The sequence below is a fragment of the Rhamphochromis sp. 'chilingali' genome (genome assembly GCF_963969265.1).
Source record: "Rhamphochromis sp. 'chilingali' genome assembly, chromosome: 3".
Lineage (NCBI taxonomy): Eukaryota > Metazoa > Chordata > Actinopteri > Cichliformes > Cichlidae > Rhamphochromis > Rhamphochromis sp. 'chilingali'.
In genome coordinates, this window is record NC_137931.1 from 40,752,610 (window position 1) to 40,780,603 (window position 27,994).

Consider the following 27,994-nt stretch of genomic DNA (forward strand, 5'->3'; position numbering starts at 1 on the left):
CTGGTCGTCCTATATTTTAGGTGAGAAACGATGTTACCAGGCTTTTTCTGTCAGGGAGCTGACAGCGAGATCACTTTTATCTTTTAAATTCCTCTTAAAGACAGATTTTTATAACCAGGCTTTTTCACGAGTTATTTTTATCATTTCTGTGTTTTGAGTTTTGAGTTATTTCTATGTTGTCTTTTCGCTTCATCAACTTTTTCATTTTTAATGTACTTTAATTTGATCATTCCTAATGAATTTAATTTATGCTGTCAGCATTCCTGTACATGTAAAAAGCCAAACCAAGGTCCTTTCCACCAGTTGGAGACAAGCTAACAAAAAAAAAGGAATGGTAGCCAAGTAGTACAAAACCCAGGGTGGTGATCATGAACATTTCTTTTATTTACAAAGAGCAGGATTGCAGGATTGCTCTCCCCCCGCTTCAGGACACCTACACCAGGAGATGCCGGTGCAGATACTGAAGGACCCGTCCCATCCTGGCAACAAACTGTTCCAACTTCTGCAATCTGGTAGAAGGTTCCGCATCATCTGGGCAAGGACAGAGAGACTCAAGAGGAGCTTCTATCCCCAAGCCACCCGGGCCCTAAACAAACACACACATCCGCCCTCTCACATCATCTATAATTGACTGAGACAGGACTCTCTTCCAGACACTCTAAACCAAGGCACAATGTACATTCCAAATTCCTTTAATTTTAAATATGTTTATATTGCCTATTCTGTAAAATAGTCAGATGTCTATTCATATTAATGTACAGAATTCACCTGCTTGCTGCTACTACTGCACATTCACCCAATGTATATAATATATATATATATATATATATATATATATATATATATATATATATATATATATATATATATATATAGAGAGAGAGAGAGAGAGAGAGAGAGAGAGAGAGAGAGAGAGAGAGATAATGTTCTTCCTCTACCCCCCTCCCATTTCTGCACATGTCGAGGAGCGTGTCAGGCTACATTTCACTGTGTGTTATACTTGTATAACTATGCATGTGACAAATAAAGAACCTTGAACCTTGAACCTAAAAACAGGCCCAGGCCTTAAAAAACAACAACCAGAGATAGTCCAACATTATACACATAGGTGCAACAGTCTTAACACAAAGGTTCTAGGATTATGTCAGTAATAACCGGTTATGTCTCACTGAGAACGGCTTTTATTGGATTTAACGCCTCCTCTACATCTGGAACAGGTTCCACAAACAATTATTTCCTTCTGCCCTTGAATATTTTAATATTTTATGGCTATCACTGAATTCTCAACACATCAATAAGCAGAGGCACACCATTTGGGAGCATTCATGCATCTATAGTTAGGCAGTATACTGTATACTGCTACCTTGGAATATTATATAATGTGTATAAGTAGTACTGTTATTTCTAGTATTGTATTTCTTTGGGTCTCTTTCACAGCATGTCTTTGTCCTGTGTTCATCCCCTCAGCGGTCATGGCAGACGACCATCCCTCATGCTCGTTGACTGTCATTGAAAGGACTTAAATTGTGTAAATAAAGAAACGAAACTCAGCTGTGTTCTTGGAAGCTATATATTTTGTTTGTTTTTTGGCCCGTCCATGGTTGTGAAATGGTATGAAGTAATTGGACGTTGTTTACATACTGTATTTTTTCTTTAAAAAGTGGGTAGGCTGTGCTAGTGGCTTATATTTCTTTGTTTCACGCAGGAAATAAACACTTTTCGCTCAAACACTGATATTGACACTGGTGAAGTAATCTGTATTTAATTCGTGTAATAATGTTGCACATGCGAAAATACAACCCCTCCATTATCAGCTTTTATTTTGAAGTCCAGATGCGGGAACACGAGTCTTTCCTTCACCTTTGTGTTTAAGGACCCATTTGTCTGATCGCACTTTGTTTCGTGGTAGCAGCACAGTTAAAACACTACAGTAATCCAGCATTCAACATTAAGAACTTTAAATGGAGACATTATACAGTGTTCTTGGCTTTGAGTGGATAGATGGAAGGAGCATTTTAATATTTCTCTGTGTTTTCCTGCTGTTGAATAATATTTGGCAGAACAGAGTGCCGAAGAACTTCCCACCTGGACCGTGGGCTCTCCCGCTTCTCGGTGACATTCATCGCATCAGACCTGACAGAATACACCTGCAGTTCAGAGAGGTACGAGCCCTGGGCTTCATTCTTATCTTTGTATAATCAAACAAGACACACTCAGAGAATGCAAACCTCCACCCGGCAGTTCATTCTCTGGGTAGTATTTACTTTGAAGTGAATATTATTTTATTTTTACCATATTGATTTTTTTTGTTGTGGTCTTTTTAAAAGTACAGTAACGTTCACATGTGCTCTCAAGCACCAGACGTTTTGATCTCACCACGGTTGTATATAGGTACAGGAACACGGGCGTGCACCCCATGGAGGGTCACCGCTCCTCTCCAGCTCCGAAAAACAACAACCAGAAACCCCTCCCACACACTCATTGGCTTTTCCTGCAGCACAACCAAACATCTCTCTTAAAGAAACAAAAGTGAATAGAGATAGTCAATAAGGTTGTCCGTTACAGTACTTACTGTAAGATGCAAGTGCAGATGGTAGTGCAGTAAAAATCAGATGAAGGTAGCATGGCAGAGACTTACTTTAATTACACAAACATTATGTAGGAGTAGGTAATGGAAAATAGGTATTGATTTTTGAAGAACTGCATATAATAATAAGCTTATTATGCAATATAAAACAACATTATGTTTCTAACTAACCATTCTCTTTCTCTTGATAAAACTTTTGTTAAAGATATAACACATTTTAGGGTCAAACTGAAAGGAAGACAGATGTAAAATCTAAAAGTGAGATCAGAGGTCAAATATGACAAGATATTTAGATTCAGATGTTAAAAATACATTTTATAATTGCGCTATCATGTTCACAAGCAGTGTATAATTGGATGTAATAGTTACTAAAATGACCTTTTACCTTTTTGAAGTAAAGCACAACAAGTTCGGGCAAGCCCTTATTTAAAACTCTTGCAATCATTGACTCAGTGAACTTTATCTAAAGTTGCCTTTATTCACACAAGAGAGAAGCTTGGGTTCTACGAGATATAATATTAGTGAGGCAGCATTGCTCAATATTCTATTATCTGCAGTCACTACGGATGTAGAAGCAGTATTTATTCTCTGAGTACTGTTGAACCACAACATCTACCTGCTGTCTTTGTTCAGTTTGTAGAGAAATATGGAAACATTTTCACCATCAGAATCTTTGGTGGAAGAACCGTGGTCATTAATAGCTACAAGTTTGTGAAAGAAACCCTGGTCCAACAAGGAGACGACTTAATAGATCGTCCCACCGTACCACTGTTTGAAGATTTATTTGGGAATGAAGGTTCTCTTTTTCTCTTTTTCATTAAAAATATATATATAGTTAGTGTTTAATACAGCCAAATCAGGGCTGTAAGCGAATGCTTGTTACATTCAGTGTAATTCGGTGTATTTGTGTGTTCAAAGGTCTTGTGATATCAAATGGTTACCCATGGAAGCAGCAGAGGAGATTTGCTCTTCATACACTCAGAAACTTTGGTCTGGGCAAGAAGACCCTGGAGTTATACATCCAGCAGGAGTGCCAGTATCTCTCAGAGGCTTTCACAGAACACCAAGGCATAAAAAACATCTGTGCTATTTTACTGTGAAAGAAATTGCATTTAAAGATCACCACCTTTCTCTGTGATAGAGCCTAAGTTATGAGGCTGATTGGTACAATTCAATAGAGTTTGCTTGCTTTGTTATGACACGGGGTCCTTCTACCCCGCATTTTCTGTCTTCTTTTGCAGGAAAGCCCTTTAATGTCCAGCTACTGATAAATAATGCTGTGTCGAATATCATCTGCTGTTTGGTGTTTGGGAATCGATTTGAGTACACTGATCAGCAGTACCAGTCCATTCTTCATAACTTCAATGAAGTTATGCGCTTACAGGGAAGCATGTCGACACAGGTGAACCTCTTCCTACCGTGCTACATCATGCACAAATCATATTACATCACGATTTACAGAAAATACACAAGTTGCATTTTAGCGTCTTAAATAAATGTACTTTAATAATCTACTGTAACATCACAACTTTCTTAAGTCAATTTCAGTTTTAGTGGAGTGTGCATCCCAGAGTTATGTTTTTGGGAGAACAGTCTCCTGTCAAAATTTCTAATTCCAAATCAGTTGTGAGGAGCCAAAACAAAGACTGACTTAAAACACACTAAAGGGCAGAGATGAGGTAACTAAGGCCTGGGAAATATAAAGCCCCCAGAGATAAACAAAATCTCAGAGAATCAGCCTTCCTGACCTCAACCTATCTCATCAAAACAAAAAACAAACAAATGTTTGCTGAATTTGCCCTCAAATATTTTCCCTCTGGTTTATATTTCTACCATCAGCTTTGCTGCTGTGGAAATCTCTGTTAGATTTTAATCCAGAATTCTTTGAATGCACAGCCTCATATGTAGCGCACACATATGAATGTTTATTCAGTCATTAAAATATGGTTTATTCTATCTTCCTATTGTGTAGATGTACAACATAATTCCCTGGCTGATGAAGTGGCTACCTGGACCTCATAAGACAGTGTTCACTCTGACACAAGTGATAAAGGACTTCATAGATATCAGGATCAAAGACCACAAAGAAACCCTTAACCCAGCGTCACCGAGAGACTATATTGATGCTTTTCTTATAGAAATGGCAAAGGTGAGTGTTGTGCTCGATCTCCATCATGTTTGTTCATTTTGGTCTTGTAATGCAAACTGAAATATAAGATATTTTAATTTCTGCTGCTTGGACCGTTGATAGAACGAGGAGAACGATTCAAGTTTTTCTCTCAGTACCTTACACGCTTGCACCATGGACCTGTTTTTTGCTGGAACTGAAACTACTACCACTACTTTACGTTGGGGGTTGCTTTACATGATCTACTACCCTGATATACAAGGTATGTATGCAGTGTTGGGGAGTAACAGAATACATGTACCGCCGTTACGTAATTAAAATACAAAATATGAGTAACTGTATTCTGTTACAGTCACCTTTTAAAAAGGTGGTATTCAGAATACAGTTACTTTGTTGAAATAAAGGGATTACACGGTGGTCTTTTCCTGTTTCATATTTTAGGCTATGCTCTCTCTATTTTTGGTAATTCCACGCTGGTGGAAACCCAAACAAGACATGCATTAAGAGGCTCAAATGCCTGTGTCTCAATTTCGTGTCTCATAATGACGTGAAGAAATATTTTTTAAAATTAAATGAAGGCAACAGGCAAAGCGTTACAGGCATTGCCCTAAAGAATGAAGCCTAATGGGCACTGTAGTCCGTGCTGCTGCAGGGAGAACGGACGGCCATACCCGTTATCGTCTGTGAGCACGAGGGAGGCACAAAAAGGAAAGTCGAAAAGTGCGAGTTGTCACCGACCAGAAACGGGAGATGGAATCATGTAAATATAATAATACCCACTGCAGCCAAAAAGAGTGCTTGACGAGCCCAGTTGTAAGTAACCTATTAAGACTTCACTGTACACTGTGTTTGTGTTTTCCTCTGAAACAATAAGTTCAGTTGGAGCAGCCTTTCAACGCCTCTCTCTGTCTCTCGCTAGCAAAGTTGACCCAGACAACAGAGTAAAGCTAGTTTTCAGCTACGAGCCCGACACGGAACCCGACTTATTAGCCAGAAGTTCTTTTACTCGCAACTTCTATCATGATAAATGACCGATGTTAAGATACCAACGTTATCTTAACAGCCGCAAACCTGTTTTATATACATGCAAAATAGTTTTCTATACGAGATCGCTGCAAAAAGCGCAGCCTTACCTAATGTCCACCTACTGTTACTCATTTATATTAAGATTTAAAAATCTAGTTGGTATTGGTATGGCGAGTAACCTTCAGTAATAGTAGTAATAAATCACACAGCAATAGGACATTCATGTAGTTGTAAAAAAGCATGGTAATATATTAAGCAATCCAAAGTATTCAGAATACGTTACTGTCATTGAGTAACGTAATTGAATACGTAATAAAATACATTTTGGGGCATGTATTCTGTAATCTGTAGTGGAATACATTTTAAAAGTAACCTTCCCAACACTGTATGTATGTAATACTCAACCGTATTGTGTATTTTGTCACGTCAGTCTTGTAGTGGTAAATGAACTGATTCACCCATTCACACAAACACTTTTTTTTCTATGCTTATTGGTGCTTTCTAACTAAAATTCATACACAGTCATTGGAGAGCAACTTGGGGTTAGTATCTTGCCCAAGGATACTTAGCGTGCAGACTCGGGCAGCCAGAAATCGAACCACCAACCTTCCAATCACCAGATGACAATCTTGTAATTTTGGGGGCATTTTTAGCATGCTTCAAATTTTTGTTTTGAGTTTGGATTCCATTAATTTCCAGAGTAGATCTAATTCTTTAACTTAGTTATTGTTTCCCAAAATGTGCAATTTCGTTCTTTTTTAAATTTTTTTAATAAAAGGGAAGTAGTTATCAGAAAACAAAAAGTCCAGCATATGTATTAAATATACAATATAAAAACAGCATTTTGTAAAGATTGACATTTATTTTGACTTTCCACCTTTTAATAGATATATGTTCGAATGTCTCGTTGCTTGTTGTGTTGACAAAAGTTAACAAATTCATTCAATGTCTTGTTCATGTTTCTATTTATATTTAGTAGTTTAATAAGTAGTCTAATAATCCAATATTGGTATTAATGACTTGGAATGTCTTTTTTTACACTCACTTTTAGCTTCTCATTTAGTGTTAGGTAACTGTAATAACCTTGATACACACTCTAATTGTGTCCTGTTTTCACTGTGCAGAGAGAGTTCAAGCTGAGATCGATGCTGTGGTCGGTTCGTCCAGACAGCCCTCTGTGAGTGACCGAGAAAACATGCCCTATACTGATGCTGTCATTCATGAGATTCAGAGAATGGCCAACATCATTCCTCTCAATGTGCTTCGTATGACAAACAAGGAAACTACAGTGGATAAATACACAATCCCAAAGGTACAGTTTAGCTTCAAAGGTCTTCAAAAGCAGTTTAGCCTATGACTGAGGGCAAAATTCCCCTTTAATAAAATGGAATTTCAATTACTTTTACTTGAAATTGAACTGCAATTACATTTACCGACAAATACTTAAAGGTATATACACTAGAATAAGGTGGTAACTAAAAAAGGAAATAATTAAAAAAAAAAATACTGTAAGTATATTTCAGTACACAGTGATATTTTGGTAAAATTTATCCTTTTCATAATAACACTCATCTCCCCAAAAATAAAATGCATTTATGATGTAAGATGGGGAAATATTGTTTGGTTTTCCTCAAAATTGTTAAGAAATTTTGTAGTCCTAAAAATTACTTATGTAATACTTTACTTTCTGTTAACCTTTATGAGTACCAATTTAGATGTTTTGTTTGTTAGTTTGTCTTTCAATTTTAGTATCTCGGTTCGTATGATTATTTTGTGCAGGGTACCATGATCGTGGCTACTCTGGACTCAGTCTTACATGATGAGTCAGTGTGGGAAACTCCGCACTCTTTCAACCCTCAACACTTTCTGGACAAGGATGGTAAATTTCGCAAGAGAGATGCTTTCCTTCCATTTTCTGCAGGTTTGTTGTACATTAAAGCCTCTTGTACTGATTTAGCCAAATGGCATGCATCCTTAGTTTGTTGCAGAAGTGTAGTAAACTCTGCAATATAGTGAATGTCTTGTAAATTGTTTGAATAAAACCCATTTCCTATTGTTTATTCTCAGGTAAGCGTGTGTGTCTTGGAGAACAGCTGGCCAGGATGGAGTTGTTTTTGTTTTTCACCTCCCTCCTTCAAAGGTTTTCTCTTTCGCCACCTGCTGGAGAGCAGCCCAGTCTGGAGTTCCAGTTGGGAGGCATACGCTGCCCTAAACCTCACCGCCTCTGTGCTGTACCGCGTTAAGCCATCAGCTATGACAAACTGAAAACATCTGTTTTCCATCGCATTACCTGCTAAATAATTTCAACTTACAGCATGAGTATCTTATAATTTGTATTTTTTCTTCTTCTCACCATGGAGACCATTCCCCTGAACCATTCAGTCTACTGTATTCAACAAGTAAAAGTGTAAAGGTTTACAATATTAAACTACAACTTTTTAAGAGATCTCATTTGACTGCCTATGCATAGAGTAGAGTTCTCTTTTTTCACCTACGTACCCTACTGCGTAGTACCTTCACTGTTTTTCTTTACGGTACCTGTTCTGACCTGGGCTTCATCATCAAGCAAAAGTTAACAATGACTTTGTCTTTTTTTCTGTTTGCTTTGATGGTGACAAATTTTTGAAGGTGTTCTGCTAAAAGTGTTAACCCATCTCTTAGATTTCCCAATTTCTTTAAGAACATAACAAATCACTTTTTATTCTACAGTAGACTCTATATGATGTAACCTAATGAGCAGGTTGCTTGAATTTGTAAAATTTGTAAAAAGCAGGTTGCTTTTTCAAGCAACTTAAAGAAGTCCAGACGCTTTTCTTTGCAAGCTCCTTTGACTAATGAGCAGGTTGATTACCAACGATCTCTTGTCACTCTTAAAAAAAAGGGCCTTTAAAATTCCCAAACTGTTTTGAGAAGTATATAAGTTTATGTTTATTTGGATATCAAAGGGATGCAGACAAGCCATGCAAAGTAGGTGGTGACACCACTCATACTTTTCAATTAGTATGAGTGTTTTTATTTTTCATGCCACTGCTTGTTATAAAATGCACAATGTCATAAATAAATGGACTTTCTACATATGCTTGCCTTTTTCATTATGAACTTGTATGAGCGGTGTCACTTTTAGTGTTTGCCTTGGCAGAGGGAAGTAATGGACTGACAGCTATCACTGACAGATTGTAATCACCCTACCTACAGATTGTAATCACCCTACCTCAATTGTTAAATAAAGTTATGTGGAAACATCTGGACTGATGCATTTATGTTTAAAGAAAATATTTTAACCATAATTTTCAAGCCTGTAGGTTAGAGTCATTGTCTTAACACTGTGTAGAAATATAACGGTGCTTGGTGCTGTTTGTGGTTCAGTGCTAGCTGCTTTAAACTTTTTTATGCATTTGTTTGGCAAGTGAAAGGTTGTTGGTTCAGTTTGAGCAAGAGACAGAAAGCCCCTTTAGGGATGCTTCAGAAAGAATATCTGATGTTAAACGCTCTCAAACATGGAGCTTCTACTGTGGTGAGCCTTTGTGACAAGAGAGTAGATTAAAAAAAACAGCTTCCTTAAAGATGCAAAATATTCCACAAACTGCTGTCAGTTTAAATTTTAAAAAAATATTCCACTCAACAGATTTCTAGGAAAACAGTCTGCTTCCATGACCAACTGCCTTAAGTTTGTCTGTCGCAATCTGCACATGGAGAGCGGTGAGGACCCAAATGCAGACAACTGGAAGGCGAAAGTAAGCGTTAACAATCAGCAAGCCATTTATTTTAGGCAGTACGAGACTGAAAACAAAAGCCAAAAGGAAACTACAACTAAACACTAAATCCTAGGAACAGATTCTTGTTCAATATCACTCACGCACTGTGGCTGCATTTGGATCCTCCTCCTCTTTCCACTGCCATTGCAGATCGTGACACTTTAACTTTGTATGCAAAGCAAATTTTGAAAAATTTATAGTCTTACACTTGAGGTGTTCTTTATCTTTACCTTCAATGTCTCTGTCCAGAAAAAATCAGTTTCTAGGAACATCTACTGAAGCTGAACACATCTGGTTAAACCATCTTTCAGCAAGTGAAGATTTCACTACGCTAATATCAGCTTTCAAAGAGCAATCTGTGTTACTGTATGTTCCTGTGTTCTACTTCCACTCATCTATGATGTGATGGATTTTGATGAGAATCTAAAAATTCCACCAACTGCTGTAACTGCAACATATTCTGTTTGCTAAACACATTTTTACAAAGAAACTAAGTGCATGAAATAAAGTGATTTACATATGCAGATTCTGCAGCATTTAAATAGGGGATATTTTATTTTACACCCTCTTAAGAAAAGTCATAAATATTATAAAGTCATAAATATTCTTTGGAAGGAACCCCTTCCAGCATCCAGCTGCAATGCCCATCATTTGATACTGCATTGCTTTTTGCCCACTGCCCCCCCCGCACCTGATGCAGGTGGCTACAGCAAGAGAGAAGGGTGGTGCAGCAAGAGGGCAAAAGTACACTGCGGACATTTGCTGCATGCATTTGGGACAAGGCAGTATTGAACGTAAATGAGATATTCCCCGTTGTAGTGGCGCAGTTAAGGCAGCTCTCACACATGCAGTATTTACTTGCTTGTGCTTCTCGCTTCTTGTACAGGTGTGAACACCTTAATCGCGGTTCGGACCTGCGGACCAAAACCACCACACCGAGACTATTTGGAGGTTCTAAACAGACGTGATCCGAGCCAACTACCTGGTGTACGCTGCAATTTGGAGCTAAACGCTTTCCAGAAGCCGTAAAGGCTTTACATTCCGGGGTGCGGTAAGATACGGTATACGCACAGAGTTCAAACTGTCACTTGAGACTACCGACTAACCATAAAGTTTATGTAACCCATTTCTGACTCATCTGACCAGCTGACTAAACATTCTCACGTGGTTTGTAATGACTTGTTCAACAGTCACAAAAAAGTGAAGACATGGAGACAGTATACAGTGTCCTCGGGTTGGAGTGGATAGACTTCAGCAGCATTTTGATATTCCTGTGTGTTTTTTTGCTCCTGGCTGATTTTTTGAAGAACAGAGTGCCGAGAAATTTTCCTCCTGGACCCTGGGCTCTTCCTTTCATCGGCGATCTTCATCGCATCAAACCTGACAGATTTCACCTGCAATTCGCAGAGGTATGACCTATTTTCACAATTTATTTTCAAACGCTTAGAATTTCACATTAGTTTTACATGGCGAAATGGACCTCCGTCTCTCTAGCTCAGAGACAAAAGGCTTCAAAACCCAGACCGCAGCCATGTGAGCCCTCGGTGTGGAGTTAAAGTTAGCTGCACTGCCAGCTTCCCCTACAATGTTGTTGCGCTTTTCTTACTTATATTATGGTACGGGTGCCGACTGTTTCACTATTTAACTGCTCAATCCACTTAGAGTTTTGAAATATTAGAAATTCATGTGTGTGTATGTATATATATATATATATATCCCCTTATCCCCAACTAAATAAAATTGCAGTACTACAGTACTTAATGTTTAAAAGTCTATTTTTTCATGTTAACTGTTAGGTGATGCAAATATTTCATTGGATTCTTACTTTGTGGGCCACCCCCACTTTTCCTCTTCTGGCTCACAGCTCAGTGAGCTGTAGTGTTTCACTGAAAATTATAGATGGAGAGATAGATCAATACTGCATTGTTGTGTTACAGCAGCATGATGAAGAGTGAAAATAGTACAGTCTACAAAAAATGTCAAACAAAAATTCCCACCTACCCTCGATACACCAAGTGTAGTGTGATAGGAATTATCTACCTGTTGCAGCATGCTCCACTCCTACAAGGCTGGTAAGCAAACTGAAGAGGGCCGACAGCATGTTTTTTCAGTGCCTTTAATACCTTCCAAACAGTTCTGCGGAGAGGCAAGCTGTTCAGTATGGGTGTCTCCACTTCTACTGTCTTCTGGATTGCAGTGAGTCTATGCCCATCAACATCATGGTTGTGGAGGCTGAAACGGACAGATATGGGTACTTTCACCTGAATGATAGATTGGACTGGAGGACCAGCAGTGATGCTGTGTACAAGTAGGGACAGCATCAGTGCCAGAGATGCCAAAATGATGAACAAATTAATCTGCAAAGCTGGAAGCAGCACCGCTCAGCATTTGGAGGCATTTCAGTCAGCGAGGGTTAGAGGTCACTCAACAAATTGTTCTCCATGACGGACAGCTCATCACACCTGCTCCATTCCACACTTGGCCCTCGAGGACTGGAACTTGATAAAAACTTTCCCAAAAACCAAGATTTATAGCATTGCTTTCTGATTAGTGGAGTGAGCCTTAAGTTTCTGTACCTTATTGTACCATCTCTAGTGCAATACCCCCATGTAAACAATATCTGCCTCCTTTTTTTTCTTTTGCTGGGGCAAGGTCTCTGCAATAATACAACCACAACAACGCCTCTATGAGCAAGCTCTTGGCAATGAGAAAGAAAAATTCCATTTTAACAGGAAGAAATCTCCTGAGGAACCAGGCTTGAGGAGGGGCAACCATGTGCCTCGAACAGCTGGGGGTGAGGGGGGGAGACAGGACAAAAACACAGTGTGCAAGAGATTCAGATTTAATTGATCACTAATTATTAAATGCAAAATGATGTATAAATACACAGTTTTCATACGCACAACATTACCTGTCCACTCTCTGTGTTCAGTTTGCAGAGAAATATGGAAAGATTTTCAGCCTTCGACTCTTTGGCGGAAGACTTGTGGTGCTTAATGGCTACAAGCTTTTGAGAGATGTGCTGGTCCAACAAGGAGATGACTTCATAGATCGTCCCACATTACCCTCATTTGAAAACTTACTTGGAAATAATGGTGGGTTTTTTTGTTTGTTTGTTTTTTGTTCAAAAGAATCTCCCTTATAATTAATGCCCAAACAGCATCAGAATTGCCAAAATAGGGATATTAAGATGTTCTAATTAGTTTCTATTACCTGTGTGTGTGTGTGTGTGTGTGTGTGTGTGTGTGTGTGTGTGTGTGTGTGTGTGTGTGTGTGTGTGTGTGTGTGTGTGTGTGTGTGTGTGTGTGTGTGTGTTTGTGTTCAAAGGTCTTCTGATGTCAAATGGGTATCAGTGGAAGCAGCAGAGGAGATTTACTCTTCATACACTCAAAAACTTTGGTCTGGGCAAGAAGACCCTGGAGTTATCCATCCAGCAGGAGTGCCAGTATCTCACAGAAGCTTTTGCAGATCACCAAGGCATAAAAATATCACACTGTTTTTCACATATTTTTCTGTTTGATACATATGCATCATTTTGTGTTTCTTCCAACTTTCCAACAGACAAGCATGCATTAAGAGGGGCTGATGGCGCGATATGGCAGCCTGGCTTCTGTCAGTCTGCCCCAGGGCAGCTGTGGCTACAACTGTAGCTTGCCTCCACCAGTGTATGAATGTGAGAGTGAATGAATAGTGGCATTGTAAAGTGCTTTGGGTGCCTAGAAAAGCGCTATATAAATCCAATCCATTATTATTATTATTATTATTATTATTATTATTAAAGCATTAGTGTAATCATCAGACATTGCGAAACATCATTACTCTTGCAGAGCTGAAACAAGCCTTATTCACATTGTACTCTTTATTTTACAGGAAAGCCTTTTAATGCCCAGCCACTGTTAAACAACGCTGTGTCAAACATCATCTGCTGTTTGGTATTTGGGGATCGATTTGAGTACACTGATGAGCAGTATCAGTCTATTCTTAGTGACTTCATTGAGATGGAACGCCTACAGGGAACCATAGGGACACAGGTAAACCCCTTTTAGACACGTGTCAAGAATACATAAAAATTACAAACATCTCCTTATTGAATCAAATGTATTGATCAGCGCCTCTAGAAATAATTTTGCTACTCAGGAGCCATATTTGGAAATTGTATTAATCATTATCTAGATTAGAAAAGGTTTGTTGGCTTTGCTCCAAAATAAGGTTTGGAAAGATTTTATTTTTCCCTGGACATTAGATTTCTATAACCATCTTAGGAGCTGTGGGATTCCCCAACACATGTTAATTCAGGGTCCTTTGAGTACCATAGAGAAATACACAGGTAGAAATGCCACAGTTGTTACCAGACCATCATATAATTTGGTAACTGTCTTTCTGTTCTGTAGATGTACAACACAATGCCCTGGCTGGTGAAGTGGCTGCCCGGACCTCATCAGAAGATATTAACTTTGACGAAACACGTAACTGATTTCATAAAAACAAAAATCAGAGAACACATAGAAAACTTTAACCCAGCATCACCGAGAGATTACATCGATGCTTTTCTCACAGAAATGGGAGAGGTGAGTGGTGTGCTGTGTTTTCCTTTTTGCATTTCAAATGAAATATGTCAACAGTTATTTATTCCTGTCTCTGGTAGGAGGGCAGTGATTCAGTTTTTGATCACAGCAGTTTAAGTGCATGCACTATGGACCTGTTTATTGCTGGAAGTGAAACTACAACCACTACTTTACACTGGGGACTACTTTACATGATCTTCTACCCTGACATACAAGGTGTGCATAATATCCACCATGCCTGCATTTGCTGTAATTATCTTGCTATCACATATTTATTGTTAGTGGTATTAGGATTTTTTTTCCAGCCATCTTTGCAGCATAGTTTTGAATTTTCTAAGTTTTAAAAATTTATTTTAAATTTATCAGTTTCAGTTATCACTTTTTTGTTTTCACATTTTCTGTTAATTTAAAATGAGTAGAACTTGTAAGGGAACAGGAAGACCAGAATCAGGATGACAATGTCAAAACCATGTGTGAAGGTATTTGAGTGATTGTCCTGTAGACTCCTCATACTTGCTGTGTTAACAAAGAGCAACTTAACAAAGACAATTTTTTTACTTTTCTGAGTTTATTCTTGATAGCTTTAAAAGCACACAGTCGTTTCAGTTAGTTTACTTTGTTTATTTTTAAACTTGTTTCCTGTTTTCACTCCGCAGAGAGAGTCCAGGCTGAGATTGATGCTGTGATCGGTTCATCCAGACAGCCGTCTATGGCTGACAGAGAAAACATGCCCTATACTGATGCGGTCATTCATGAGATCCAGAGAGTGGGCAACATTATCCCCTTGAATCTGGCTCACAGTGCAATCAAGGACACAACAATTGATAAGTACACAATCCCAAAGGTACACAATCTGCAACAAGTGTTTGTTTGTTTGATTATCACGTCCTTTCTAAGTGATCAGTTTTTGTGTCATACTTCTTCAGGGAACTATAATCCTGGCTTCACTTGACTCGGTCCTACATGATGAGTCAATGTGGGAAACTCCACACTCTTTCAACCCCGAACACTTTCTAGACCAGGATGGTAAATTTCGCAAGAGAGAGGCCTTCCTTCCATTTTCTGCAGGTTGGTTGGAAGTTAAAACCTCTTGTTCTACTCTAAAAAGAGCAAAATGAAACCCAATACTGTATTTCCTTGTAATCGTCTTGCCACCACAATGTCTTTATTTGCCTAAGCAATTTTTTACGTATTGTTGGTTGGTAGGCCATAGGTGTTCACTGTAACCTTAGTTTGTTCCAGAGGTGCACTAATAATATGTGGTACGATTTAATATTTTGTAAATTATCTGAATAACGCTGTCTTATGCATTCTCAGGTAAGCGTGTGTGTATTGGGGAACAGCTGGCCAGGATGGAGTTATTCCTGTTCTTTGCCTCCCTCCTTCAGAGGTTTTCATTCTCTGCACCTGCTGGAGAGCAGCCCAGTCTGGAGTTCCAGCTGGGAGCCATTCGCTGTCCCAAACCTTACCGCCTCTGTGCTGTACCACGTTAAACCATGAATTATCACAAACTAAAAATGTCTGATTCTCAGCTTGATACATCACTCCTTTATTACATGTTTCATCTAATGCAGTTTAGTTTTTGTTCTTGTAGTCCAGTAGACCTTTTTGACAAACCTTTACAATGTAAATCTATTCTACTCTAACAGAAATTTCTAAAAATGTTAAACCACTGAAAAACTGAGATTAGTTCATCCTTTTTACTCTGACATTAAGGCAAGTGAAATAATGGAGTTGGTCTCTGTTCTGTTTAAGGATTTCAGAGTATATGATACCTGCCTGGTTCATTGCTTTTACAAGTAAAGTGGATTCTGTCCCTTTTAAGGACAATCAAAGTAATCTGTTAGAAAACTTTCCACTGTATTTGAAGGCTTACAGAATCATGTATTCTAAATTGTTACTTTAGCTGAAATTAATGTTAATTCTGAACAATTACCATTAAAAAAAATCTCAAGCATAACTTTTCATTTCTCTTTACACCATTAATACACAGTCAAAGTCGTTTGCTTTACCTGAAGTGTGTTTGACGTTAGAGACGGAAAATGACAAGTAAGAGAAAATGAAAAAAAACTAGGGTGGCAAGAGTAGAGAGAGCATTGAGATCCTTTTAGAAATGCTTCTAAAACTAATCATTTGAAATGTAAAAATATATGAGCAACAGGTGTGCCATGATGGTTGCAATACCAAAAAAGTATAGAATACATGGTATGAAGGACTTTATTTGGATCATGACTTCCTTGTCATTGTGAGAGTGTTTGGGCTGCAACGTCTTTGTTAAGATCCTCTTGCAAAAGCTGTCCAGAAGGGAGCTTGGACTGGAGGATCCTGCACTACTGTCAGCTTTGCAGGAAATGGATGAACTGGTCACAGGAGCTGGAGCACTCCACTGCCAGATGCTTAAATCCTTCTGACGTTGGTGACATCACAGGAGCACAATTACTTAATTTATAGATGTAAATGAAGTAGACTATGGCTCGATGACCTCACATTCTGGGCTCCTTGCTTATAAATGTGGGCTAATGTTGTAAAAACCTCAGCATAAATAAGCATCACTGTCAATTTAGTCCAAACTTGCTCTATCTGGCTTAGGCGACTTATTAGGTTCAGCTCAATTTGATCCAAAGGAATCTAGCTATGTGCCATGCCATGCTTATAATTCCTCTTTGTTAGATCAATGCAATTTGTTATACATTTGCTTGAACCAAACACAAACTACAGCTGTTCCAAAATGCGGCACCACACTCATATTTAAGCTTCTCTTCACTGGCTTTACCTAGTGATTATAGAACTAGTTTTAAGAGTTTTTTGTTGACCTTTAAAGCTCTCTATGAGCTTCAGCCAAAGTATATTTATCACATCTCCTGTCATCGTACACCACTGGTCATAAACTAAGGCCATGAGCCAAGGCTCTGCTGGTTGTCCCACAGTTCAGGTGAGAATCAAGACTAACCGAACCTTTTCCATCAGGGCAACCATTCCTGTGAAAAACCTCCCTGAGAAGTTTAGATATGTTTTCTTTCCTTTCATCACCTTCTCCAGTGATCAATTTTAATTTGATCATTCTTACTGTATTTGAATAACTTTATACTTGCTTTTAATTTAAAATTTTTGAATCTTCTTTATTCCTCACTCATCATCTCCTTGTGCTGCCAGCATTTATATCACTAAATAAATAAAAAAAAATAAAAAAAAATCCTTTCCATTGGTTGGAGAGCAGCTAAAAAATAGAATGATAGCCAAGGAGTACAAAACCCGCAGTGTGGTGATCAAGAACATTTCATTTATTTACAATAAAAACAAGCCTGGGCCTTAAAAAACAACAACCAGGGCTAAAAATCACCAAGCTGCCATTTAAACATTACATGGGTGCAACAGTCTTAACATAAATATTGTAGGAACATCCCAGCATTCACCGGTTGTGTCTCACTGGGAAAGGTCTTTTACTGGGTCCACATCCAACACTAGTTCAAACAATTCCATGGCCAATCCAAGGTCTCTTAAAGGAATTTAAAAAGGAAACTCATTCATAATCTTCGTGTAGCCTTTTTGCAAGCAATAACGTCCCACATGTGAAAACACTAAAAATAACCCCACCATTACCAGCTTTTATTTTGAAGTCCAGATGCGCAAACACGAGTCTTTCCTTCACCTTTGTGTTTAAGGAAGTCCACCCATTTATCTGATCGCACTTTGTTTCTTGGTAGCATCACAGTTAAAACACTGCAGTAATCCAGCATTCCACATTAAGAACTTTAAATGGAGACATTATACAGTGTTCTTGGCTTGGAGTGGATAGATGGGAGGAGCATTTTAATATTTCTCTGTGTTTTCCTGCTGTTGTCTGATATTTGGAAGAACAGAGTGCCGAAAAACTTCCCACCTGGACCGTGGGCTCTCCCGTTTCTCGGTGACATTCATCGCATCAGGCCTGATAGAATACACCTGCAGTTCAGAGAGGTACACATGTTTACTATTAAGGGAATAGTGTTTTATTTGTAATATATTTATTTTCTTTCTTTGTTCCTTAAAAGTACGTTAAGATGTTAGTGGAGTAAAAATCAGATAAGGGTAGCTTTAATTACAAAAATGTTATATTTATGGTTATATTAATGGATAATAGGTATTGATTTGTAAAATCAATTCAATTTTATTTATATAGCGCCAAATCACAACAACAGTCGCCTTAAGGTGCTTTATATTGTACAGTAGATCATAGAATAATAGATACAGAGAAAAAACCAACAATCATATGACCCCCTATGAGCAGCACTTTGGCGACAGAGGGAAGGAAAAACTCCTATTTAACAGGAAGAAACCTCCGGCAGAACCAGGCTCAGGGAGGGGCGGCCATCTGCTGCGACTGGTTGGGGTGAGAGAAGGAAAACAGGATAAAGACATGCTGTGGAAGAGAGACAGAGGTTAATAACAGATATGATTCGATGCAGAGAGGTCTATTCACACACAGTGAGTGAGAAAGGTGACTGGAAAGGAAAAACTCAATGCATCATGGGAATCCCTGGCAGCCTACGTCTATTGCAGCATAACTAAGGGAGGATTCAGGGTCACCTGGTCCAGCCCTAACTATATGCTTTAGCAAAAAGGAAAGTTTTAAGCCTAATCTTAAAAGTAGAGATAGTGTCTGTCTCCCGAATCCAGACTGGAAGCTGGTTCCACAGAAGAGGGACCTGAAAACTGAAGGCTCTCCCTCCCATTCTACTTTTAAATACTCTAGGAACAACAAGTAGGCCTGCAGTGTGAGAGCGAAGTGCTCTAATAGGGTGATATGGTACTACAAGGTCATTAAGATAAGATGGGGCCTGATTATTTAAGACCTTGTATGTGAGGAGCAGGATTTTGAATTCTGGATTTAACAGGAAGCCAATGAAGGGAAGAACAGGATAAATATGCTCTCTCTTTCTAGTCCCTGTCAGGACTCTTGCTGCAGCATTTTGGATTAACTGAAGGCTTTTCAGGGAGTTTTTAGGACATCCTGATAATAATGAATTACAGTAGTCCAGCCTGGAAGAAATAAATGCATGAACTAGTTTTTCAGCGTCACTCTGAGACAGGATATTTCTAATTTTAGAGATGTTGCGCAAATGGAAGAAAGCAGTCTTACATATTTGTTTAATATGTGCATTGAAGGCATGTCCTGGTCAAAAATGACTCCAAGGTTCCTCACAGCGTTACTGGTGGCCAAGGTAATGCCATCCAGAGTAAGAATCTGGTTAAATACCATATTTCTAAGATTTTCAGGGCCGAGTACAATAACCTCAGTTTTATCTGAATTAAGAAGCAAAAGGTTAGCGGCCATCCAGCTCTTTATGTCTTTAAGACATTCCTGCAGTTTAACTAATTGGTGTCAGTTATCTGGCTTCATGGACAGATAGAGCTGGGTGTCATCTGCATAGCAGTGAAAATGTATGCTATGTCTTCAAATGATACTGCCTAAGGGAAGCATGTATAATGTAAACAGAATTGGTCCTAGCACTGAACCCTGTGGAACACCATAATTGACCTTAGTGTGTGAAGAGGACTCTCCATTTACATGCAGAAATTGGAGTCTATTAGATAGATATGATACAAACCACTGCAGCGCAGTACCTGTAATACCTACAGCATGTTCTAATCGCTCTAATAGGATATTATGGTCAACAGTATCGAATGCTGCACTGAGGTCTAGCTGTTGGATGAGAGCTGCTCCATCCAAATTGGGATGGATGCCGTCTCTCCTAACAAGAACTGAAAGAACTGAATATAAATAACTTGAGCTTATTATACAATATGATACTACAGTATATTTCTAGCTAATTTTCTCTTTCTCTCAATAAAACTTTCTTTAAAGATATGACGCATCTTGGGGTCACCCTGAAAGGAAAGGCAGATATGAAATGTATAAATTACATTCGAGGTCAAAATATGACAAGATATTTGGCTGCAAATACATTTGCATAACAACAAAAACAATAAATAACAACAAATTTTACTATTGAGCTTTCAGGTTTACAAACAAAATGCTGGCATGCATGGATATAAATGCTACCAAAAACATAACCTCCTCCGAAGAGTTAATAATAAAGTATCCAAGAATTAAAGGAGCATCTTTTTTCAATACCCATTACTTTTCCACAGTGGAAGAATATTTGTAATATGGATAGTAAAAGGACCTTCACCTTTTAAAGTACTAAGGACAAGTTCAGGGAAGTTGCCATTTAAAACTCTGGCAATCATTAACTCAGTGAACTTTATCTACAGTTGCCTTTATTCACACAAGAGAGAAGGTTTGTTGCTTGAGTTTGGTTTTTGAAGACCACCTCAAGAGGGTTCAGTCAGAGCTGCATTTTCAGTTATATTGTCTTTTTAAATATTTTCTCATGTGTTTGCAGTTTGGGTTCTTGTTAAGAGATATAATATTAATGAGGCAACATTGCTGCAATCTTATAGTATCTGTAGTAAGGATGTAGAAGCAGTATTAATTCTCTGAGTACTGTTGAACCACAACATCTGCCTGCTGTCTTTGTTCAGTTTGCAAAGAAATATGGAAACATTTTCACCATCAGAATCTTTGGTGGAAGAACCGTGGTCATTAATAGCTACAAGTTTGTGAAAGAAGCCCTGGTCCAGCAAGGAGACGACTTCATAGATCGACCCACCGTACCACTGTTTGAAGAATTATTTGGCAATGAAGGTTCTGTTTTTCTCTTTTTTCACTGAAAAAAAAAGATATTTAGTTAGTGTTGAATACAGTGAACAGCATAATTGAGACACCAAATCAGAGCTGTAAGCATGTAGCTAGTGTTTGTTACATTCAGTCTAATATTGTGTATTTGTGTGTTCAAAGGTCTTGCGATAGCAAATGGTTATCCATGGAGGCAGCAGAGGAGATTTGCTCTTCATACCCTAAGAAACTTTGGTCTTGGCAAGAAGACCCTGGAGTTATACATCCAGCAGGAGTGCCAGTATCTCTCAGAGGCTTTCACAGAACACCAAGGCATGAAAAAGACATCTATGCTTTTTTCCGAAGAGTCCAAAGATCACCACCTTTCTCTGCGATAGAACTGAAGTTATGAGGCTTATTGCCACCATTCAGTAGAGTTTACCTACTGTTATGACATGGGTACTTGTCCCCCATGTGTCAGGGGGCTTTGTCTGTGACCCAGCATTTTGAGGTCTTAGTTCTTTTGTGAATTCAATGTGTTTTGGAAAGTTTTAGTTTTCTCTTATTTAGTAGTTCTATGCTTTGGCTGTATGTTTTGTCATATTTATTCCCATGTTGTCTGGGCAAGGTGTCTCATCTCCCCTTCCTGTTTACATGCCTTCTCATGTTCTGTTCCATGTCTCCCCTCTCTGTTATGTTTGTCCATGTATGTTTCTTCAGCCCAACCTCTCACCTCATGGTCCATGGATGTCATGTTTCTCTAGTCTTGGGTTTCTCATGTTCATTTGTAGGTTTATAGTTAGAGCTTTTCCTTGTCCTGCGCTAGTTTTTCCCCCCAGGTTAAGTTATTGTGTAGTTTTTCACCTTTGTTTGCTTGTGCTTTTGTTTTTGTTGTAGTTATCAGCCAAACTAAATGGCTCGCTTTTTGTTAAATTTTAGTCCTGTCCCTTGTGTATCTGCTTTTGGGTCCGCTCCTCAGACACATTAACCATGACACTATATTTTCTGTCTTCATTTACAGGAAAGCCATTTAATGTCCAGCTACTGATAAATAATGCTGTGTCAAATATCATCTGCTGTTTGGTGTTTGGGAATCGATTTGAGTACACTGATCAGCAGTACCAGTCCATTCTTCATAACTTCAAAGAAGTTGTGCGCTTACAGGGAAGCATTTCAATACAGGTGAACCTCTTCCTACCGTGCTACATCATGCAATGATCACATTACATCACGATTTATCGAAAATGCACAAGCCAAATTTAAGCGTCTTAAATAACTAAAATGTGCAAATTAAATAACTGTAATTAAATATTGTGACTATAAAATGACATCTTTGTCATCGTTGTCAGCTTTGGTGGAGTGTGCATCCTGTCTCATTAAAACAAAAACAAACAAAAAAAAGTTTGCTGAATTTGCCCTCTAATATATTGCAATTATATTTCTACCACCACTTCTGCTGCTGTGGAATCCTTCGCTAGATTTTTATTCATAATTTTCCGAATGCACAGCTTCATATGTGGAGCACACAGCCACATGAATATTTATCCAGTCATTAAATATGGATTAATCTATCTTCCTATGGTGTAGATGTACAACATAATTCCCTGGCTGATGAAGTGGCTACCTGGACCTCATAAGACAATTTTCACTCTGACACAAGAGATAAAGGACTTCGTAGATATCAGGATCAGAGAACACAGAGAAATCCTTGACCCAGCGTCACCGAGAGACTATATTGATGCCTTTCTTATAGAAATGGCAAAGGTGAGTGTTGTGCTCGATCTCTATTATGTTTGTTCGTTTTGGTCTTGTAATGAAGTTTGATAACAGATTTTAATTTCTGTTGTTTGGACCGTTGATAGAACGAGGAGAAAGATTCAAGTTTTTCTCTCAGTAACTTACACGCTTGCACCATGGACCTGTTTTTTGCTGGAACTGAAACTACTGCCACTACTTTACGTTGGGGGTTGCTTTACATGATCTACTACCCTGATATACAAGGTATGTATGTAATACTCAACGGCACCTTGTATTTTGTCATGTCAAATTTTTGTTTAGAAATAATAAAAATTCTGTTAGTTTCCAGAGAAGATCTAATTCTTTAACTTTAGTTTCTGTTACTCTAAAATGTGCAATTGTATTCTTTCTTTTAATATAAAACAGCAGTATATATCAGGAAACAAGAAGTCCAGCATATGTGTGACAATATAAAATCTGCATTTTGTAAAGATGGCAGAATAACATTTATATTTTCACTTTTTAATAGATATATGCTCGATTGTCTCCTCTTGCTTGTTGTGTTGACAAAGGTTAACTAATTCACAAATGCTAAAACTAAAAATATATTTCCTGTTCATGTTTCTGTTTATATTTCATAGTTTATTAAGTAGTCCAGTAATCCAGTATTGGTATTAATGACTTGGAATGTCTTTTTTTACACTCACTTTTAGTTTCTCACTTAGTGTTAGGTTACTGTAATAACCTTGATACACACTCTGATTGTATCCTGTTTTCACTGTGCAGAGAGAGTTCAAGCTGAGATCGATGCTGTGGTTGGTTCGTCCAGACAGCCCTCTGTGAGTGACCGAGAAAACATGCCCTATACTGATGCTGTCATTCATGAGATTCAGAGAATGGCCAACATCATTCCTCTCAATGTGCTTCGTATGACAAGCAATGAAACTACAGTGGATAAATACACAATCCCAAAGGTACACAATCCATAATACTTTCTGGCAGCTAGCTGTAGACTAAAGTATTCCTTTTCTACCAATTCAACCACTTGAGGCTGACTTCAAAGGTCTTCAAAAGCAATATAGCCTATGACTGAGGGCATAATTCCTCTTTAATAAAATTGAATTTTAATTACTTTTACTTGAAATTAAAATGTAATTGTATTTACTGACAAATACTTAAAAATAGCCACACTAGAACAAAGAGGTAGCAAGTCAGATTTTTACAGGAAACACTGAAAAAATGTCAAAAGAAATTTAAATGTAGCTTGTCTAATATGAAGAGGAAGATTGTTCCAAAGCAACGGGGCCACAATAGAGAACGCCCGGTCTCCTCTGAGTTTCAGCCGTGACTTAGGGACTGAAGGGAATGAGTGGGAACATAAGGCTTCAACAAATCGGACAAATAGATGGTTGCCAAACCATTGAAAGATTCAAAAACAATTTTCATAATTTCCACTAGGGATCAATGAAGTATTCTGATTCTGATGAAAACCAATAAATGAACTTTAAACAGGATCCTAAATTCGATTGGAAGCCAATGTAGAGAGGCCAAAACCGGAGTGATGTGGTCGAATTTTCCTCTACCAGTTAAAAATCGAGCCGCAGCATTATGCACTAATTGTAAGTGTGACAAAGTGCCCAGCCCCTATTAAAATGGAATTACAGTAATCCAGGCGTGAAGTAATAAAAGCATGAATTACAATTTCTAAGTTACGTTTGGAGAGAAAAGGGCTTGACCTTCGATAGACGTCTGAGGTGGTAGAATGCTGATTTTATCACCCCATTCACGTGGTCATCAAAGGTAAGTGCAGAATCGATCTTTACTCCAAGATTTGTGATTGAACTCTTCAAATAAGAGGTCAAAACAGTGAAATTAACATCTGGAGGGTTGGAAAATCGATTTGGGCCAAATAAAATCGCTTCTGTTTTAAATAGCTCTTTTAGATCTTTTGACAATGTTACATGGCCTTTTTCCATCAGCTCACCTCACTAGCCTTTTAGCACCTAATAGTCCAGGCTCCGTCCAACTCCTTTTAAACTGCCTTGAAGATTTCAAGGCTTGGATGGCTCTCAACCTTTTGAGCTTCAATGAAAGCAAAACAGAGGTAATTATATTCAGGCCTAATAATACCTCATGCACCCCACTTAATTATGGTTGGCTTGGGTCATACATCAAATAGAATGTCACAAATCTGGGAGTCATTATGGACTCTGATTTTAAATGTAATAAACAAATCAGCTCTGTCTTGAAAAAAGCTTTTTCCAGTTAAGGCAAATAGCAAAGCTTAAGTCAGTTTTGTCAAGGCGTGACTTAGAGAAAATAATGCATGCCTTTATCTAAACTCGGCTTGACTATTGCAATGCACTTTACGCTGGAGTCAGCCAATCATCCCTCTCACATCTTCAGCTTATTCAAAATGCTGCTGCCCGTCTCTTAACTGGTACACACAGGCACGAACATATCTTCCCTATCCTGTCCCCTCTTCTTTGGCTTCCTGTTTATCACAGAATGAATTTTAAAGTCCTAATCTTGACTTAGAAATGCCTAAACGGTCTTGCTCCTCCATACCTTTCTGATGTACTTCAACAACCAGATGATTTTGGTTGTCCCAAAAACTAGGCTGAAACTTAGAGGAGAACAAGCTTTTTCAATTGTGGCTCCCAAACTTTGGAATATGTTGCCTTTAAATGTTAGACAGGCATCTTCACTTCCTGTTTAAGTCTCTTTTCAAAACACATTTATTCAATAGCGTCTAGACTGGTGTGAGTTGATATGCTTTTTATGCTTTTATGTTTTATGTGTTTAAATGTGAATGTTTTTATCCTTCATTTTATCTATTGTTTTGTTCTTGTACAGCACTTTAGGCAAACTTTCTGATTTTTACCCCAAAACTTGATTCTGCTCATCTGGATGTAGCATTTTCAGTGGGAGAAACGTTTCGTCACTCATCCAAGTGAGTTATTCAGTCTCTGCTTACTGCAGGTTTCCCCAATCTTATAAACAGTACATTTACATTTGGATTTTGTTGAGAAGATGAGAGATGTCATTATGGAGGTGGATGAAACCATGGTCTCGTACGATGTTACATCTCTCTTCACTGTTACATCGTACGATGTTACATCGTGGCTCAAGAGTTGGGAGTTCGCCTTGTAATCAGAAGGTTGCCGGTTCGAGCCCCGGCTTGGACAGTCTCGGTCGTTGTGTCCTTGGGCAAGACACTTCACCCGTTGCCTACTGGTGGTGGTCAGAGGGCCCGGTGGCACCAGTGTCCAGCAGCCTCGCCTCTGTTAGTGCGCCCCAGGGTGGCTGTGGCTACAATGTAGCTTGCCATCACCAGTGTGTGAATGTGTGTGTGAATTAGTGGATGACTGGATATGTAAAACGCTTTGGGGTCCTTAGGGACTAGTAAAGCGCTATATAAATACAGGCCATTTACCATTCACTTGCATCCCAGTCACGGAAGCGTTGGAGGTAGTTTGTAAGAGATTACAGGATGACCCAAACCTCAGCAACAGAACCACTCTCAGCATTGACCAAGTGTGTTTGCTTTTGGAACTGTATCTTCATTCGGCCTACTTCACATACAAGGGTCAGTTCTACAGGCAGGAACATGGGTGTGCATGGGTTCCCCAGTTTCATCTATCGTGGCCAATTTATACATGGAAGAAGTGGAAAAGAGGGCTTTGCTATCCTACCCTGGAACACCACCAAGTCATTAGTTCAGATATGTGGATGACACCTGGGTGAAAATCAAATCTCAGGACGTACCACAATTCACGGATCACGTGGACCGACACATCAATTTCACCAGGGAGGATATGAAAAATGGCAGGTTAGCCTTCTAAGACTGTGAGATTTCCATCAGTAATGGGGGACATCTAAAATCTGATTTGTACTGTAAACCTGCACATATGAATCGGTATTTAAGGTTTGATTCTCATCATCCACTGGAGCATAAACTGGGTGTCATCAGGACGCTACAACACAGAGACATAACACAATCCCCACAGACACAGCGACCAGGGAGGCAGAAGAACATCACATCAAGAAGTCCCTGAGTAAACGTAGTTATCCCAGCTGGACTTTTGTCAAAGATGGGAAGGCACCAAAAGAAAGTTCCAGCCGATCCAGGAGAGAAGGACAACTACTGCCTAAGTGAAAACGCTGGTTTGAACGCGGAGTCAAGGAGGCCATTTACGTGAAAAGGGAAAGACCACCTCTTAATCGAGGAGGGGGCCTAAGGGTACATCTTTCGCCATCGTACAATGCTGTGATTGCAGCCATTCCCCAACTGGCCTCCCAGCATATTGTTCCTTCAGTGGGCTGGTTTCAGTCATTATGTAAATGTACTGTTTATAAGACTGGGGAAACCTGCAGTCAGCTGAGACTGAAGAAGTCACTTGGATGAGTGATGAAATGTTTCTCCCACTGAAAATGCTACGTCCAGATGAAAAGAATCAAATTTTGGATATTTACTTACCTGGATGAGCATGCATCAAGATGTTTCTGTTTTTTTAAAATGCTATATAAATTGGATTTGGATTCTGTCATATGGCAAATTAAACCAATTTTCAGTAACAATTTAGATTTGTTTGTTTGTTTACTTGTTGGTTTTCCAATTTCAGTATCTCAGGTCTTAAGATTATTTTGTGGGGTTTTTGTTTTTTTTTTTGTTCAGGGTACCATGATACTGGCTACCCTGGACTCAGTCCTACACGATGAGTCAATGTGGGAAACTCCACACTCTTTCAATCCTCAACACTTTCTGGACAAGGATGGTAAATTTCGTAAGAGAGATGCTTTCCTTCCATTTTCTGCAGGTTGTACTCTTTTAGCCAAATGGCATGCATCCTTGGTTTGTTGCAGAAGTGTAGTAAAAAAAATTGTTTGAATAAAACTCATGACTTACTGTTTATTCTCAGGCAAGCGTGTGTGTCTTGGAGAACAGCTGGCCAGGATGGAGTTATTCCTGTTGTTTACTTCCCTCCTCCAAAGGTTTTCTCTTTCGCCACCTGCTGGAGAGCAGCCCAGTCTGGATTTCCAGTTGGGAGGCATACGCTGTCCCAAACCTTACCGCCTCTGTGCTGTACCACGTTAAACCATCAACTATGGCAAACTGAAAATAAATCACTCCTTTATTACATTTATCATCTAATGCAGTTTAGTTTTTGTTCTTGTAGTCCAGTAGACCTTTTTCATTAACTTTTACAATATAAATCTATTGTACTCTAACAGAAATTACTAAAAATGTTAAACCACCAAAAAACTGAGATTAGTTTATCCTTTTTTTCTGACATTAAGGCAAGTGAAAGGATTGAGTCTCTGTTCTGGTTAACGATTTCAGAGATACCTGCCTGGTTCATTGCTTTTACAAGTAAAGTGGATTCTGTCCCTTTTAAGGACAATCAAAGTAATCTGTTAGAAAACTTTCCACTGTATTTGAAGGCTTACAGAATCATTTGTTCTAAATTGTTACTTTACCTGAAATGAATGTTAATTCTGAACAATTACCATTAAAAAAATCTCAAGCTTGACTTT

At 38.6% G+C, this 27,994-nt stretch overlaps 1 protein-coding gene across 1 annotated transcript; it reads left to right on the forward strand.

Annotated features, from left to right (window-relative positions):
- Positions 1-1,885: 1,885 nt before the first annotated feature.
- Positions 1,886-27,980, forward strand: LOC308393727 (uncharacterized protein). Its single transcript, XM_080877682.1, has 27 exons — positions 1,886-2,162; positions 3,221-3,383; positions 3,506-3,655; positions 3,829-3,989; positions 4,560-4,736; positions 4,839-4,977; positions 6,866-7,053; positions 7,521-7,662; positions 7,809-7,972; positions 10,687-10,905; positions 12,429-12,591; positions 12,824-12,973; positions 13,367-13,527; positions 13,888-14,064; positions 14,142-14,277; positions 14,718-14,905; positions 14,988-15,129; positions 15,379-15,542; positions 17,818-18,018; positions 20,587-20,749; positions 20,903-21,052; positions 21,741-21,901; positions 22,307-22,483; positions 22,582-22,720; positions 23,243-23,430; positions 27,135-27,276; positions 27,379-27,980. Exons 1-27 carry the CDS (start codon positions 1,962-1,964, stop codon positions 27,552-27,554), a joined length of 4,482 nt encoding a protein of 1,493 aa, XP_080733808.1. The 5' UTR covers positions 1,886-1,961; the 3' UTR covers positions 27,555-27,980.
- Positions 27,981-27,994: the final 14 nt, after the last annotated feature.